General features: G+C 50.3%; 2 protein-coding genes across 2 annotated transcripts; both read left to right on the plus strand.

Annotated features, from left to right (window-relative positions):
- Positions 1 to 1,291: 1,291 nt before the first annotated feature.
- LOC134368673 (testis-specific Y-encoded protein 3-like) lies at positions 1,292 to 4,011 on the plus strand (the record flags this gene model as incomplete). The annotated part of the gene is made up of 6 exons (XM_063085088.1): positions 1,292 to 1,570; positions 2,365 to 2,520; positions 3,265 to 3,342; positions 3,472 to 3,583; positions 3,678 to 3,826; positions 3,931 to 4,011. Coding segments are annotated over exons 1-6 (855 nt in total), but the record flags the coding sequence as incomplete, so codon positions are not given.
- A 5,390-nt stretch (positions 4,012 to 9,401) lies between these two features.
- On the plus strand, positions 9,402 to 12,121 carry LOC134368674 (testis-specific Y-encoded protein 3-like; the record flags this gene model as incomplete). Its single annotated transcript, XM_063085089.1, has 7 exons — positions 9,402 to 9,641; positions 9,827 to 9,970; positions 10,475 to 10,630; positions 11,375 to 11,452; positions 11,582 to 11,693; positions 11,788 to 11,936; positions 12,041 to 12,121. Coding segments are annotated over exons 1-7 (960 nt in total), but the record flags the coding sequence as incomplete, so codon positions are not given.
- Positions 12,122 to 16,616: the final 4,495 nt, after the last annotated feature.

Raw genomic sequence — 16,616 nt, forward strand, 5'->3', positions numbered from 1 at the left:
AGTCATGCACCCTGCTCTAGCCGCAAGAGAGGCTGGAAAAGCAAGTATCTAGCCTCTCTGCTTCTAGAATGAGATGTGGAGCAGTGCCTCATCGGTTGGAGAGAATGCTCAAGGAGAGATTAAGAAGGTACAGCAACAACTATCAGAGACCCCTGGGCTACCCAGATACCAAGGTCACAGGGTGCTCTAAATGCATCTGCAGCTTTGTGACTCCAAAAGTCCAAATCCAGATGCTTTCTGGAACAGCTTTTCTAGAATGAAAGGGAGACTTAATCTTGATGTGAAAAACTGCCCCAGGCAGTTTTTACTGCGTAGTTCACGCCCTCTTTTCCCTGGTCCCTTTCACATTGCCTCTTTTGCAAGAGGTACCCCGGGAGTCTACTAGTGCGAGTGAAAGTGCAATACCACGTTACCAGAATAAAGAAGGAAGGGCAGAAAACACAGTTGTGAAGCAAGGGGGTGCCCGTGTACAATTCCATCGCGACACTAGAACAAAAGACAGTGACATCAGTCACCCAACACAGCATGTGTGGAACCAAGCTCGCTACCGTCTACCCAACAGGGAGGGGAGAAAAGAGAAAGATCACGAGGCAGAAGGGTGTAGGAGATCTGGATGAAACCCTTGATCTACGGACTCACTATACATACCGAAGAGAGGAACCTAAAAACCTTCGAAGGACTTCCTTTCTTCCAAAGTACACACGGCCAGTGACATCCACCCGGTGACCATCTGCAATTGGTAGAAAGGTGGCCACGGCTTGCTCTCTCAGTCTCTGGGAAGGCACTGCATCAATGTGTGCATGCAGGCGGCTGGACATTCTGCTGAATCACCTCCATTGTGCCAGGCACTGAGGAGGAGAGGGTCTGATACTTGCAGAGACAATCGTGCACTATTCCTGAGACCCCTAATTTTCCTAATCCTGAGGGAGACGATGCAGTAGTGCTCTTTGCCTCTAGACCCGGTGAAATCCAACGCAGCATCATATAGAGCAACACATGGGCCCGGCCCTCAGAGAACCTCACTCTGTCTGTGGGCTGGAACTGAAATACCCAGTACTGTCCACTGCGCCTGCTTCGTGTCCTTACGTACTTTATGTTGTCTGAATTTGGTGCCACATAATACGCAGGCATGGACCTTGGAGTGGAACACTCATAGGACTTTGCAAAGGGCAAACCAGCTGTGTGTGCGCACTGCACCTGACAAGTTGGAGGGCTTCCTGGAGACACGGGCCTGGGCTCGCAGGCAGGGCAGTTGGGACCCAGATGTCTGCGTCCGGGAGGCGTGGCCGTCATGGGTGACAGCCACTACCTCTTCATCCATTGGCTGTGGAGGCACAGTAGCGGTCTGGGCGTGGCTGGGCGCCTTGGCCCCATGACGACGGCAGAGCGCGCGAAGCCATGCGCATGCGCCCGATGCCGAGCCCGACCGCGAGGCTCCCGGAAGTTCCCAGAGCCGGAAGCTGCCTGCGGCTCGGCTTCTCTAGCTGCTGCCTGGGGTGTGCAGCTCAAGGCTTTCGTCCTTGCGTACCCGGCGCAGCTGAGCCTGCTGAGGACCAGGGCAGCATGGCAAGTGAGGCGGGCTCCCGGGAGAAAGGGTCTTCTGCCGAACCCTGGATGAAGGTAGGTGTGAGAAAGGGCCCTCGGGAGGGAGGGGCCGGTAGGCCTCTTGGGGAGCAGCGGCCAGAGGCCAGTAATGGCGTGGGGTGTGCGACCCAGGCAGAGTTGGGTGGGACGCCCGAGGAGGCCTCCGGGACCGGGGTTGAAGCTGTGCAGGAAAGCGAGGCCTTGGCAGAGAGGGAGGCGGCGGCGACCGGGCGGGAGGTGGAGCTAGTTTTGTTTGAGGCAGTGGAGGTGGTGGAGGTCGCTGTGGAGGAGGGAAGAGGAGAAATCGGAAGAGGCGTGTGAGGAAGGAAAAGTCGAGGACCAGGAGGATAAAGAGCTGGAAGACGTGGTGCTGTCCTTGTGGATGGAATGGCGGTGGCGGAGGTCGCTGAGTGGCAGGAGGAGCAGGAAGAGAAGGGGTGATCCGAAGAGGGAGAAGAGGAGAGAGAAGTCGAGGAGCAGGATGATGTGGTGCTTGTGTTGGTGGATGTTATTCAGGAGGTGGAGGCAGTGGAGCAGGACGAGGAGAAGGAGGAGCAGGAGCAGTGGAAGGGGGAGTGGGCGCAGCACGTGATGGACGGTGAGAGGGTGGTGTAGGAGCCTGACAGGGAAGAGGAGGAGGAGGAATTTGAGGAAAAAGTTCAGGAAGAAGACGTGGGGGAGGAAACTCTGATGCAACTTGTAGAGCCTGAGGAGAAGCTTGAATAGAAGACCCCGACACAGACTCTGTGGAGCCCCATGTTGTCCTTATCCCCTCTGTAGTCACTGGAGGCCCTTCAGTTAGAGATGGAGCCCGTGAACAACCAAGCCAGGACGGCCTTTGCTTGTTTGAGGCAGAACCTGGTGCAGAGACGTAGGACTCTTCTCGGTCACCGAAGGTCCATCATCCAGGGCATCCCTGGCTTCTGGGCCAAAGCCGTATCCTTTCGAATCTCGCTTTGTAGTGACCGGTAGGAGCATGGGCAAGGGTAATAGCAATCGATCCATGGGACAGCTCAGCATGAGAATATACAGGCTTTTCTGGCCGGTTGCTCAGTTGTTTAGAGCATGGTACTGATAGCACCAAGGACCAGTGTTCCGTTCCTGTACTGGAAAACATCTGCTTGGGGGGTGTGTGGGAAGGTACAGACTGAGGGAAGACGGAGCTGCAGCCACACTCGTGCAAATACAAATACTTATGGCACAGAGACACTAACTGGGGCGGAGAATTAGAAGTCATTCTGGATCAGTGTCGTGAATAGCACAAAGGAGTTCTCATGTAGAAAAGGTGTTTGAAGGACAGGCTTTCCTGACAATAATGCTGTAGGAAAGTGTATGAATTCCCACCCTAGTCAGTCAGAGCTGATAAAGTGCATACTTAGATACAAGCAGATTCACTTTTGCCCCTAGTACATCAGGGACACATAGAGCTCAGCATCCCTCAGAAAGGAGCCCCTCCCTGTGTCAACGTGGACAGTCTCCCATTTAAGGCCACGCAAGGCACGCATTGCCTTGAGTGTGTCTCATGAAAGGCAGGGAGGGCACAGTGCATAAGGTGTGGGAGACACAATGTGTGAGGTGTGGGAGACCCCTGCGCAACACACTCTCCTAGCTGTTTATACATGCTCAGTTGCTTCTAGCGCCTACTTCCGTAGCATGGAAAGGCTCCTTGACCTGAGGCAGATTGTGAACCACCCCGAGATGTTGGCCATGATCAGCGATGAAGATGAAGACTTGCTTAGCTACGTGATCGACTTGGAGGTCAGAACTAGTGAGACTGAGGCTGGAAGGTTGAGCGGGGAAGGATAAGAGAAGCAATTCTTTCAGGCAAACAGAAAAGGGTAGGTGACCTGAAAAGAAATTTTAGCCTTCTCCACTTTGTCATGACAGGTGGAGGAAATCAGGCATCCCATTCACTGCTGCAAGATCATGATGTTCTTTCGGGACAACCCGTACTTCCGGAATAAAGTGATTATTAAGGAATATCTCATTAATGTCACCGGTAGGAGGTGGATCCCAGGATGGGTAGTGAAGGTGTTGGGTTTATCATCGTCAGCATGCTCCAACCCCTTCCTGTATACTTTTCTTCCCTGCAGGATATAGGGCATCTCATTCCACTCCAGTTCAGTGGTATCAGGATTATGAACATGAGGCTTATAGCCGCAGGCACCACAACAGCAGTGTTAACTTCTTCTTCAACTGGTTTTCTGACCACAACTTTGCAGGATCTAACAGGATTGCTGAGGTAGGGCCTCACTGCGAAAATTCAGAAATGACCAGGGAGGGTTCCCAGCCTTCTTGGGAATGGTGTCTGAACCCTGAGCGGTCCTGTCCTGGTTCCCCTAACAGATCATCTGTGAAGACCTATGGCTCAATCCCCTGCGGTACCACATGAGGATGCAGGTGCCTGGACAGGGAACCGAGAGGGCAGGTGAGCAGCTCGGGAAGTAGGGGCTGAAATGCATGTTTTGGGGTACCTGGACACTCATTTCACAAGTGTAGAAATTGAAAGACAGGGAATGACACAAACCAGGTCACCCAGGGCATCAAGATGAAACAGGAACATTGGAGAAACTGCACTGCAAAACAAGTTAGAGCTGGGGAAGCTTAAGCCCACTGCACTGTAGTCAGTGTCCGGAGTCGTTTGGACAGAAGCAAAGTTCAATCCTTTACTTCTCTGAACTTAATTCCATGACAGCCAACCCCACCCTCAGTCATTTCTCCACCCCCTTAAATTTTGGCTCATCAAATGTTCCTCCTTTCACCCTTTCCACAAAAGGCTATGAATATTTGTACAGTCTCTCATTCCTTTCTCTCATCAATTTTCCATTTTGGTAATCAGTGTCTTTTAATTTTCTTGTTTATCTCCTTAGCTTATTCTACTCATACAGAGAACACTGGCAGTGGGGCAGATGTGACGGAGAGCAATTGCTAACACATGGTAAGGGGAAATTGAAGAGGTCACAAACGGGGAAGGGCTAGTTTTTCCTGGGCAGGACCTTGCATAATTAAAGTAATTTTTAACATTTTTCAGAGAAAATGAGTTTTCATGTGTGTTTGTGTGTTTTAGAGTATTCCAAGTTTTTGAGTTGAATATCTCGGAGCATCAAACTTTACCTAAAAAAGCAGAACTTCTAAAAAGTGACTTCAGATACAGTGTTCTCATGCTCAGGATTGAAAGAAAAGCAGATCCGGTGATGAAAAATGCAGACAGCAAGACACTTGGATAAAATCGGATTGGTGTGAAGGAGAAATAAACACCATCAAGCGTACGTGTCTCTGTGTATGTGCTTGTGTACTGGATTGGGGTGAGATTATACATAGGTCAAATCCATGTGGGATTTTTAATTCTTTGTCCAGGAACTGTCAGGCTGTGGAGGATCTGGGCTTATAAAGTTGTAGAGAGCAGATACACCAAGGTTTGGGATTCCGTCTGAGGACTTGTTTTTTTCCTTCCCCACAGAGCAGGGGTTGTGGAGAAAGAAGAAAGGAAAGAGAAACAGTTTAGTTTGACACTTCTTGTTTTTCCCAGGAATGGGAGGGTAGTTCAAAGAAAGGACCTAGTGATTACAGAAGTAAAATAATCAGGGTGAAATTTTCTTGCACAGGGTTCCTCCAAATATCCTCTTTTGTGCATATTGTCAGACACGTTAGGAGAATTCAAGGTGGAACTATTAAAGTTCGTTTCTCTTCTGAACCAAACGTCATCCTTAGGTAGATGAATGCACAGTGCTTTGCTGGGACAATCAACCTGTCAGGGCCAGGCTTCCCAGCAACATTTTAAGAAATGGGAATATAAGGTATATGAAGGGACTGTGGGAAAGGACACAAAGGGATGAGAGAAGGCAGTGAAGGTGTGGCTTTGTTTCTTGCAAAGGTGACTAAGTGAAAAGATAAACTTTTGGGAAAAAGCAGGTCTCCTCATAGTTGTATGTGAGTGCCGTTGTTTTTCCAGGTGACTGAGTTTGGGCAAAAAATATAAACAGAGCAGGGAGGTGGAGTGGTTGAATATACAACTGCCAGACTTTCACCCATGTGCTGTCTGTCCCTAGATGATCCTAGATGTAGACTTTATTCTTCATATTCCTATTTTCAGATGGTCTAAGCTTTTACGCAAGACCCTGTGTATTAGGTGAAGATCCCAAAATGTAAACGGACACGAGTGGGAACTCAAGAGACAAGGAAAAGGAGTTAGGAAACCAGTTCCCCAAGGCCCCAACTTCTTCTCTGTGGGTCCAGTCATCAGGTGGGGTATCAGGTATCATAGCAGAGGGGGCAATTGCAGCCCCAGGATCTGGGGCACGTTTACAGAGCAGGGCTTCAGTGGTGGGGTGGGCCCAAACCCTGTAATGACAGGGCCCTCCCCAGCTGTGGGCTCTTGGTCCCTCCTCCTCCAGCTCCGGGAAACAGCGCGAGGGGGGCGGGGGGAGACCGCTGGGATCTGGGTCTGAGGCTGCCCAACATATAATCAGGTTATGCTCCTGGGTAGGTCCTCTCCCCAAGTCCCAAATGTTCCACCTGAAAATTAAATCTCTGCAATGGGGGAGAGGGAGGTGGGGCCTAGAAAAGGGAAGGAGTCATGGGACAAGTCTGCCTGGGCGGGGACTCAGGAGGAGAATGCTCTAGGAGGTCATAGATAGATGGAGTTATGGGAGTAACATTTTGGGGACTCCACTGTGACCTGTCTGAAGCTGGGGAGCACAGGATGGGGTATAAAAGGCTGGTGTCCAGGGCCAGGGTTCCACAGAAGAGCTGGGGGGAGATGGGGATGGCACCACACCCCCTGCTCCTCCTCCTGTCCCTGTCCCCTCTTGGGAGTGAACGTTCACACAGAGAAGAAAACCAGCTCACTGCACAGACTGTGTCTTCAGTGGGAGGCCGGCGGGCACTGGGGAGAAAGCTGCTGATCCTGTGCCAGGTGGGCTCTGAGCTTCGGGGGCACTGCCCGGACTGGGAGCCCCACGTGACTCAAGGCCCTGTCTAGGCACAACTCAAGGGAGCTAGGTGGGCAGGCCACAGGCCCAGACTTGAAGACCTGTGCCCCTTAGGGCTGTGACTGACATAGAGCATTCAACGTGGGAGCCAATTTCTGATCAGATTCTGCTGTTGAGAGAGAGACAGAGAGGTGGCGAGTTCACAGAAAAAAATCAGGCAGACCTGGAGTTGGCAAGTGCATCACAAGCAATGAAGTTGTGGTGAAACCCAGAGTCGCAAAAACAGCATTTAAGTCCTCTAAGAAAAGTGCTAAAAGTCATCCCTGCAGAAGTGTCGTGGCTGTCCTGATGTGCTCAGAATGCTGAGGAAGGAAATCAAAGGTTGCCGAAACATCCACTTGCTGGTTCAGGGTTACAGGATTTAAACAACATGCTGGAGACTGACTGCATTGGATACATCACAAGGTAATATGGGGAATCTTAAACAAAATGCTGGAGCAAATTGGGATCCTAGAAAAATGCGACTGAGTAGAGGAAGCGCTTGCCTGGGCGCTTTCAAGGTAAGGAAGTGTTTGAGGTTACCTGAGAACCAACCCTAACCACAACCATGATATCCAGCCCTAAACCTCGAAGCGTAATCCTAACACTAACCCCTGCAATACTGGCCTCCCTGTCCCTGCAGTTCCCATCAACAGAACCCGCCCCCTGGGGTCTTGGGGTGGGGCTCGGGGCCACACAGCTCTGGAGCTGAAACCATTTCTCAAAACTCCTGTAACTTGCTTTCCAACCGGGAATCACAACCCTGTCTACATTGCCTATTTCCTTTCAGTAGACGAGAGTGGAAGCCAGACTGAGAAGGGGCCTGCACATGGATCTCAGGTAGCCCTGAACCCTATGATGACCACATAAGAATTTCAAATCAACTTGCCAGAATGAAAAAGAAGCATCCCCAGAGCGCCTGAAGTGCAGCCAGGGATGGCAGTCACAGGACCATGCCGGGTGTTGGGATTGAGGTGTCTGGGCACCCACATTCCCCTGCGTGGATCTTGTCACCACAATCTACCCATTGTCCAATCTGACCCTCAGCAATGTACCCATGGTGCCCGGAAGTGGGCAAGAACCATCACACATCTCAGAATTCACCCCAGTGTCCCCCAGCTGATGACTTGCAGAGAGCTGACACTGAGCACATCTGCCTGACCTTGTCCTAAACTCCATGTGTGTCAACCCACATAAACTCAGAAGCAGCCAGTGACATCGATAATACTGTGATAGATGGAAAAGAACAAGAGAGCAGAGTTTGATTGTGTGTATAATGAGAGATATACAGTGACAGATATAAGGTGAGATATTTATATAGTGAGTAATTTATATAGTGAGGGATATATAGTGAGAGATATATATAGTGAGAGAAATATATAGTGACATAGTTATAGTGAGATATTCATATGGTGAGCGATACATACAGTGAGATATATGTGCTGAGATATTTATATAGTAAGATATTCATATAATGAGAGAATTATCCAGTGAGAGACACATAGTGATATATATACATTTGTACATAAGCACACTATTATAAAAATCTCCATTTCTTGGCAAATTACCCAAGAACTCAGCCAATCTGTGGCAAAATTTAGTCACAGACCCTGGTGTATTAGCCCATGTTTGTGTTGCTATAACAGAAATACCTGAGACTGGGTAATTTATAAAGAACAGAGGTTTATTTGGCTCAGGATTCTGGTACAGCTGCATCTGGCGCGGGCCTCAGGCTGCTTCTACTCATGGCGGAAAGTGGCAGGCAGCCGGTGGGTCCAAGCAGGTCACATGGTGAGAAGCAAGAGAGAGAGAGACAGACAGACAGACTCTTTCTCTCTTCTTTTAAAGCCCTCAGAACCACACGCCTGACCACCATTATTAATCCATTCACTACTGCACGGTCCTACAATCCAATCACCTCTTCAAGGCTCCTCCTTTCAATTACCGTAATAGGATTTCCCACCCTCTTAACATTCACAGTGGGGGCCAAGTTTCTAATACATAAAACCTGGGGGACACAATTTAAGCTGCAATGAGTTTTGGGGGGGCATGATTCAATCCGCTCCACCTGGCGTCTTGGCTCAAGCTCTGCTCAGGTAGCCCCTGTCCGGTGATGGCAGATCCCCTGGACTGCTGACACCCTGCACGCTTGGCTTTCCACCTGCTGACAGGCTCCGTCTGGCTCGCAGAGAGGGTGAAGGATGCAGTCAGAAGGGGGACACTCGGGAACCAGCTAAAGTAGGGGCAAACCTCCTGTCTGCCAGCTGCCCACTTCCTACACCTGCACCCCAGCTGTCACTCTGCGGCACCTACACCTGCCCCTCAGCTGTCGCTCTGCAGGACCTACACCTGCACCCCACCCTCAGGCTGCCATCTGAGCCGAATGCTGGCGGATGAGGACGCACTGAGGAGGAGAGGGTCTGATACTTGCAGAGACAATCGTGCACTATGTCTGAGACCCCTAATTTTCCTAATCCTGAGGGAGACGATGCAGTAGTGCTCTTTGCCTCTAGACCCGATGAAATCCAGTGCAGCAACATATAGAGCAACACATGGGCCCGGCCCTCTGAGAACCTCACTCGGACTGTGCGCTGAAACTGAAACACCCAGTACTGTCCACTGCGCCCGCTTCGTGTCCTTAAGTACTTTATGTTGTCTGAATTCGGTGCCACACAAGACGCAGGCATGGACCTTGGAGTGGAACACTCATTGGACTTTGCAAAGGGCAAACCGGCTGTGTGTGCGCACTGCACCTGGCAAGTTGGAGGGCTTCCTGGAGACACGGGCCTGAGCTCGCAGGCAGGGCAGTTGTGCCTCAGATGTCTGCGTCCGGGAGGCGGGGCCGTCATGGGTGACAGCCACTACCTCTTCATCCATTGGCCGTGGAGCAACAGTAGCGGTCTGGGCGTGGCTGGGCGCCTTGGCCCCATGACGACGGCAGAGCGCGCCAAGCCATGCGCATGCGCCCGATGCCGAGCCCGACCGCGAGGCTCCCGGAAGTTCCCAGAGCCGGAAGCTGCCTGCGGCTCGGCTTCTCTAGCTGCTGCCTGGGGTGTGCAGCTCAAGGCTTTCGTCCTTGCGTACCCGGCGCAGCTGAGCCTGCTGAGGACCAGGGCAGCATGGCGAGTGAGGCGGGCTCCCGGGAGGAAGGGTCTTCTGCCGAACCCTGGATGAAGGTAGGTGTGGGAAAGGGCCCTCGGGAGGGAGGGGCCGGTAGGCCTCTTGGGGAGCAGCGGCCAGAGGCCAGTAATGGCGTCGGGTGTGCGACCCAGGCAGAGTTGGGTGGGACGTCCGAGGAGGCCTCCTGGACCGGGGTTGAAGCTGTGCAGGAAAGCGAGGCCTTGGCAGAGAGGGAGGCGGCGGCGACCGGGCGGGAGGTGGCGCTAGTTTTGTTTGAGGCAGTGGAGGTGGTGGAGGTCGCTGTGGAGGAGGGAAGAGGAGAAATCGGAAGAGGCGTGTGAGGAAGGAAAAGTCGAGGACCAGGAGGATAAAGAGCTGGAAGACGTGGTGCTGTCCTTGTGGATGGAATGGCGGTGGCGGAGGTCGTTGAGTGGCAGGAGGAGCAGGAAGAGAAGGGGTGATCCGAAGAGGGAGAAGAGGAGAGAGAAGTCGAGGAGCAGGATGATGTGGTGCTTGTGTTGGTGGATGTTATTCAGGAGGTGGAGGCAGTGGAGCAGGACGAGGAGAAGGAGGAGCAGGAGCAGTGGAAGGGGGAGTGGGCGCAGCACGTGATGGACGGTGAGAGGGTGGTGTAGGAGCCTGACAGGGAAGAGGAGGAGGAGGAATTTGAGGAAAAAGTTCAGGAAGAAGACGTGGGGGAGGAAACTCTGATGCAACTTGTAGAGCCTGAGGAGAAGCTTGAATAGAAGACCCCGACACAGACTCTGTGGAGCCCCATGTTGTCCTTATCCCCTCTGTAGTCACTGGAGGCCCTTCAGTTAGAGATGGAGCCCGTGAACAACCAAGCCAGGACGGCCTTTGCTTGTTTGAGGCAGAACCTGGTGCAGAGACGTAGGACTCTTCTCGGTCACCGAAGGTCCATCATCCAGGGCATCCCTGGCTTCTGGGCCAAAGCCGTATCCTTTCGAATCTCGCTTTGTACTGACCGGTAGGAGCATGGGCAAGGGTAATAGCAATCGATCCATGGGACAGCTCAGCATGAGAATATACAGGCTTTTCTGGCCGGTTGCTCAGTTGTTTAGAGAATGGTACTGATAGCACCAAGGACCAGTGTTCCGTTCCTGTACTGGAAAACATCTGCTTGGGGGGTGTGGGGGAAGGTACAGACTGAGGGAAGACGGAGCTGCAGCCACACTCGTGCAAATACAAATACTTATGGCACAGAGACACTAACTGGGGCGGAGAATTAGAAGTCATTCTGGATCAGTGTCGTGAATAGCACAAAGGAGTTCTCATGTAGAAAAGGTGTTTGAAGGACAGGCTTTCCTGACAATAATGCTGTAGGAAAGTGTATGAATTCCCACCCTAGTCAGTCAGAGCTGATAAAGTGCATACTTAGATACAAGCAGATTCACTTTTGCCCCTAGTACATCAGGGACACATAGAGCTCAGCATCCCTCAGAAAGGAGCCCCTCCCTGTGTCAACGTGGACAGTCTCCCATTTAAGGCCACGCAAGGCACGCATTGCCTTGAGTGTGTCTCATGAAAGGCAGGGAGGGCACAGTGCATAAGGTGTGGGAGACACAATGTGTGAGGTGTGGGAGACCCCTGCGCAACACACTCTCCTAGCTGTTTATACATGCTCAGTTGCTTCTAGCGCCTACTTCCGTAGCATGGAAAGGCTCCTTGACCTGAGGCAGATTGTGAACCACCCCGAGATGTTGGCCATGATCAGCGATGAAGATGAAGACTTGCTTAGCTACGTGATCGACTTGGAGGTCAGAACTAGTGAGACTGAGGCTGGAAGGTTGAGCGGGGAAGGATAAGAGAAGCAATTCTTTCAGGCAAACAGAAAAGGGTAGGTGACCTGAAAAGAAATTTTAGCCTTCTCCACTTTGTCATGACAGGTGGAGGAAATCAGGCATCCCATTCACTGCTGCAAGATCATGATGTTCTTTCGGGACAACCCGTACTTCCGGAATAAAGTGATTATTAAGGAATATCTCATTAATGTCACCGGTAGGAGGTGGATCCCAGGATGGGTAGTGAAGGTGTTGGGTTTATCATCGTCAGCATGCTCCAACCCCTTCCTGTATACTTTTCTTCCCTGCAGGATATAGGGCATCTCATTCCACTCCAGTTCAGTGGTATCAGGATTATGAACATGAGGCTTATAGCCGCAGGCACCACAACAGCAGTGTTAACTTCTTCTTCAACTGGTTTTCTGACCACAACTTTGCAGGATCTAACAGGATCGCTGAGGTAGGGCCTCACTGCGAAAATTCAGAAATGACCAGGGAGGGTTCCCAGCCTTCTTGGGAATGGTGTCTGAACCCTGAGCGGTCCTGTCCTGGTTCCCCTAACAGATCATCTGTGAAGACCTATGGCTCAATCCCCTGCGGTACCACATGAGGATGCAGGTGCCTGGACAGGGAACCGAGAGGGCAGGTGAGCAGCTCGGGAAGTAGGGGCTGAAATGCATGTTTTGGGGTACCTGGACACTCATTTCACAAGTGTAGAAATTGAAAGACAGGGAATGACACAAACCAGGTCACCCAGGGCATCAAGATGAAACAGGAACATTGGAGAAACTGCACTGCAAAACAAGTTAGAGCTGGGGAAGCTTAAGCCCACTGCACTGTAGTCAGTGTCCGGAGTCGTTTGGACAGAAGCAAAGTTCAATCCTTTACTTCTCTGAACTTAATTCCATGACAGCCAACCCCACCCTCAGTCATTTCTCCACCCCCTTAAATTTTGGCTCATCAAATGTTCCTCCTTTCACCCTTTCCACAAAAGGCTATGAATATTTGTAGTCTCTCATTCCTTTCTCTCATCAATATTCCATTTTGGTAATCAGTGTCTTTTAATTTTCTTGTTTATCTCCTTAGCTTATTCTACTCATACAGAGAACACTGGCAGTGGGGCAGATGTGACGGAGAGCAATTGCTAACACATGGTAAGGGGAAATTGAAGAGGTCACAAACGGGGAAGGGCTAGTTTTTCCTGGGCAGGACCTTGCATAATTAAAGCAATTTTTAACATTTTTCAGAGAAAATGAGTTTTCATGTGTGTTTGTGTGTTTTAGAGTATTCCAAGTTTTTGAGTTGAATATCTCGGAGCATCAAACTTTACCTAAAAAAGCAGAACTTCTAAAAAGTGACTTCAGATACAGTGTTCTCATGCTCAGGATTGAAAGAAAAGCAGATCCGGTGATGAAAAATGCAGACAGCAAGACACTTGGATAAAATCGGATTGGTGTGAAGGAGAAATAAACACCATCAAGCGTACGTGTCTCTGTGTATGTGCTTGTGTACTGGATTGGGGTGAGATTATACATAGGTCAAATCCATGTGGGATTTTTAATTCTTTGTCCAGGAACTGTCAGGCTGTGGAGGATCTGGGCTTATAAAGTTGTAGAGAGCAGATACACCAAGGTTTGGGATTCCGTCTGAGGACTTGTTTTTTTCCTTCCCCACAGAGCAGGGGTTGTGGAGAAAGAAGAAAGGAAAGAGAAACAGTTTAGTTTGACACTTCTTGTTTTTCCCAGGAATGGGAGGGTAGTTCAAAGAAAGGACCTAGTGATTACAGAAGTAAAATAATCAGGGTGAAATTTTCTTGCACAGGGTTCCTCCAAATATCCTCTTTTGTGCATATTGTCAGACACGTTAGGAGAATTCAAGGTGGAACTATTAAAGTTCGTTTCTCTTCTGAACCAAACGTCATCCTTAGGTAGATGAATGCACAGTGCTTTGCTGGGACAATCAACCTGTCAGGGCCAGGCTTCCCAGCAACATTTTAAGAAATGGGAATATAAGGTATAAGAAGGGACTGTGGGAAAGGACACAAAGGGATGAGAGAAGGCAGTGAAGGTGTGGCTTTGTTTCTTGCAAAGGTGACTAAGTGAAAAGATAAACTTTTGGGAAAAAGCAGGTCTCCTCATAGTTGTATGTGAGTGCCGTTGTTTTTCCAGGTGACTGAGTTTGGGCAAAAAATATAAACAGAGCAGGGAGGTGGAGTGGTTGAATATACAACTGCCAGACTTTCACCCATGTGCTGTCTGTCCCTAGATGATCCTAGATGTAGACTTTATTCTTCATATTCCTATTTTCAGATGGTCTAAGCTTTTACGCAAGACCCTGTGTATTAGGTGAAGATCCCAAAATGTAAACGGACACGAGTGGGAACTCAAGAGACAAGGAAAAGGAGTTAGGAAACCAGTTCCCCAAGGCCCCAACTTCTTCTCTGTGGGTCCAGTCATCAGGTGGGGTATCAGGTATCATAGCAGAGGGGGCAATTGCAGCCCCAGGATCTGGGGCACGTTTACAGAGCAGGGCTTCAGTGGTGGGGTGGGCCCAAACCCTGTAATGACAGGGCCCTCCCCAGCTGTGGGCTCTTGGTCCCTCCTCCTCCAGCTCCGGGAAACAGCGCGAGGGGGGCGGGGGGAGACCGCTGGGATCTGGGTCTGAGGCTGCCCAACATATAATCAGGTTATGCTCCTGGGTAGGTCCTCTCCCCAAGTCCCAAATGTTCCACCTGAAAATTAAATCTCTGCAATGGGGGAGAGGGAGGTGGGGCCTAGAAAAGGGAAGGAGTCATGGGACAAGTCTGCCTGGGCGGGGACTCAGGAGGAGAATGCTCTAGGAGGTCATAGATAGATGGAGTTATGGGAGTAACATTTTGGGGACTCCACTGTGACCTGTCTGAAGCTGGGGAGCACAGGATGGGGTATAAAAGGCTGGTGTCCAGGGCCAGGGTTCCACAGAAGAGCTGGGGGGAGATGGGGATGGCACCACACCCCCTGCTCCTCCTCCTGTCCCTGTCCCCTCTTGGGAGTGAACGTTCACACAGAGAAGAAAACCAGCTCACTGCACAGACTGTGTCTTCAGTGGGAGGCCGGCGGGCACTGGGGAGAAAGCTGCTGATCCTGTGCCAGGTGGGCTCTGAGCTTCGGGGGCACTGCCCGGACTGGGAGCCCCACGTGACTCAAGGCCCTGTCTAGGCACAACTCAAGGGAGCTAGGTGGGCAGGCCACAGGCCCAGACTTGAAGACCTGTGCCCCTTAGGGCTGTGACTGACATAGAGCATTCAACGTGGGAGCCAATTTCTGATCAGATTCTGCTGTTGAGAGAGAGACAGAGAGGTGGCGAGTTCACAGAAAAAAATCAGGCAGACCTGGAGTTGGCAAGTGCATCACAAGCAATGAAGTTGTGGTGAAACCCAGAGTCGCAAAAACAGCATTTAAGTCCTCTAAGAAAAGTGCTAAAAGTCATCCCTGCAGAAGTGTCGTGGCTGTCCTGATGTGCTCAGAATGCTGAGGAAGGAAATCAAAGGTTGCCGAAACATCCACTTGCTGGTTCAGGGTTACAGGATTTAAACAACATGCTGGAGACTGACTGCATTGGATACATCACAAGGTAATATGGGGAATCTTAAACAAAATGCTGGAGCAAATTGGGATCCTAGAAAAATGCGACTGAGTAGAGGAAGCGCTTGCCTGGGCGCTTTCAAGGTAAGGAAGTGTTTGAGGTTACCTGAGAACCAACCCTAACCACAACCATGATATCCAGCCCTAAACCTCGAAGCGTAATCCTAACACTAACCCCTGCAATACTGGCCTCCCTGTCCCTGCAGTTCCCATCAACAGAACCCGCCCCCTGGGGTCTTGGGGTGGGGCTCGGGGCCACACAGCTCTGGAGCTGAAACCATTTCTCAAAACTCCTGTAACTTGCTTTCCAACCGGGAATCACAACCCTGTCTACATTGCCTATTTCCTTTCAGTAGACGAGAGTGGAAGCCAGACTGAGAAGGGGCCTGCACATGGATCTCAGGTAGCCCTGAACCCTATGATGACCACATAAGAATTTCAAATCAACTTGCCAGAATGAAAAAGAAGCATCCCCAGAGCGCCTGAAGTGCAGCCAGGGATGGCAGTCACAGGACCATGCCGGGTGTTGGGATTGAGGTGTCTGGGCACCCACATTCCCCTGCGTGGATCTTGTCACCACAATCTACCCATTGTCCAATCTGACCCTCAGCAATGTACCCATGGTGCCCGGAGGTGGGCAAGAACCATCACACATCTCAGAATTCACCCCCGTGTCCCCCAGCTGATGACTTGCAGAGAGCTGACACTGAGCACATCTGCCTGACCTTGTCCTAAACTCCATGTGTGTCAACCCACATAAACTCAGAAGCAGCCAGTGACATCGATAATACTGTGATAGATGGAAAAGAACAAGAGAGCAGAGTTTGATTGTGTGTATAATGAGAGATATACAGTGACAGATATAAGGTGAGATATTTATATAGTGAGTAATTTATATAGTGAGGGATATATAGTGAGAGATATATATAGTGAGAGAAATATATAGTGACATAGTTATAGTGAGATATTCATATGGTGAGCGATACATACAGTGAGATATATGTGCTGAGATATTTATATAGTAAGATATTCATATAATGAGAGAATTATCCAGTGAGAGACACATAGTGATATATATACATTTGTACATAAGCACACTATTATAAAAATCTCCATTTCTTGGCAAATTACCCAAGAACTCAGCCAATCTGTGGCAAAATTTAGTCACAGACCCTGGTGTATTAGCCCATGTTTGTGTTGCTATAACAGAAATACCTGAGACTGGGTAATTTATAAAGAACAGAGGTTTATTTGGCTCAGGATTCTGGTACAGCTGCATCTGGCGCGGGCCTCAGGCTGCTTCTACTCATGGCGGAAAGTGGCAGGCAGCCGGTGGGTCCAAGCAGGTCACATGGTGAGAAGCAAGAGAGAGAGAGACAGACAGACAGACTCTTTCTCTCTTCTTTTAAAGCCCTCAGAACCACACGCCTGACCACCATTATTAATCCATTCACTACTGCACGGTCCTACAATCCAATCACCTCTTCAAGGCTCCTCCTTTCAATTACCGTAATAGG

This window comes from Cynocephalus volans, chromosome X (genome assembly GCF_027409185.1).
Source record: "Cynocephalus volans isolate mCynVol1 chromosome X, mCynVol1.pri, whole genome shotgun sequence".
NCBI lineage: Eukaryota > Metazoa > Chordata > Mammalia > Dermoptera > Cynocephalidae > Cynocephalus > Cynocephalus volans.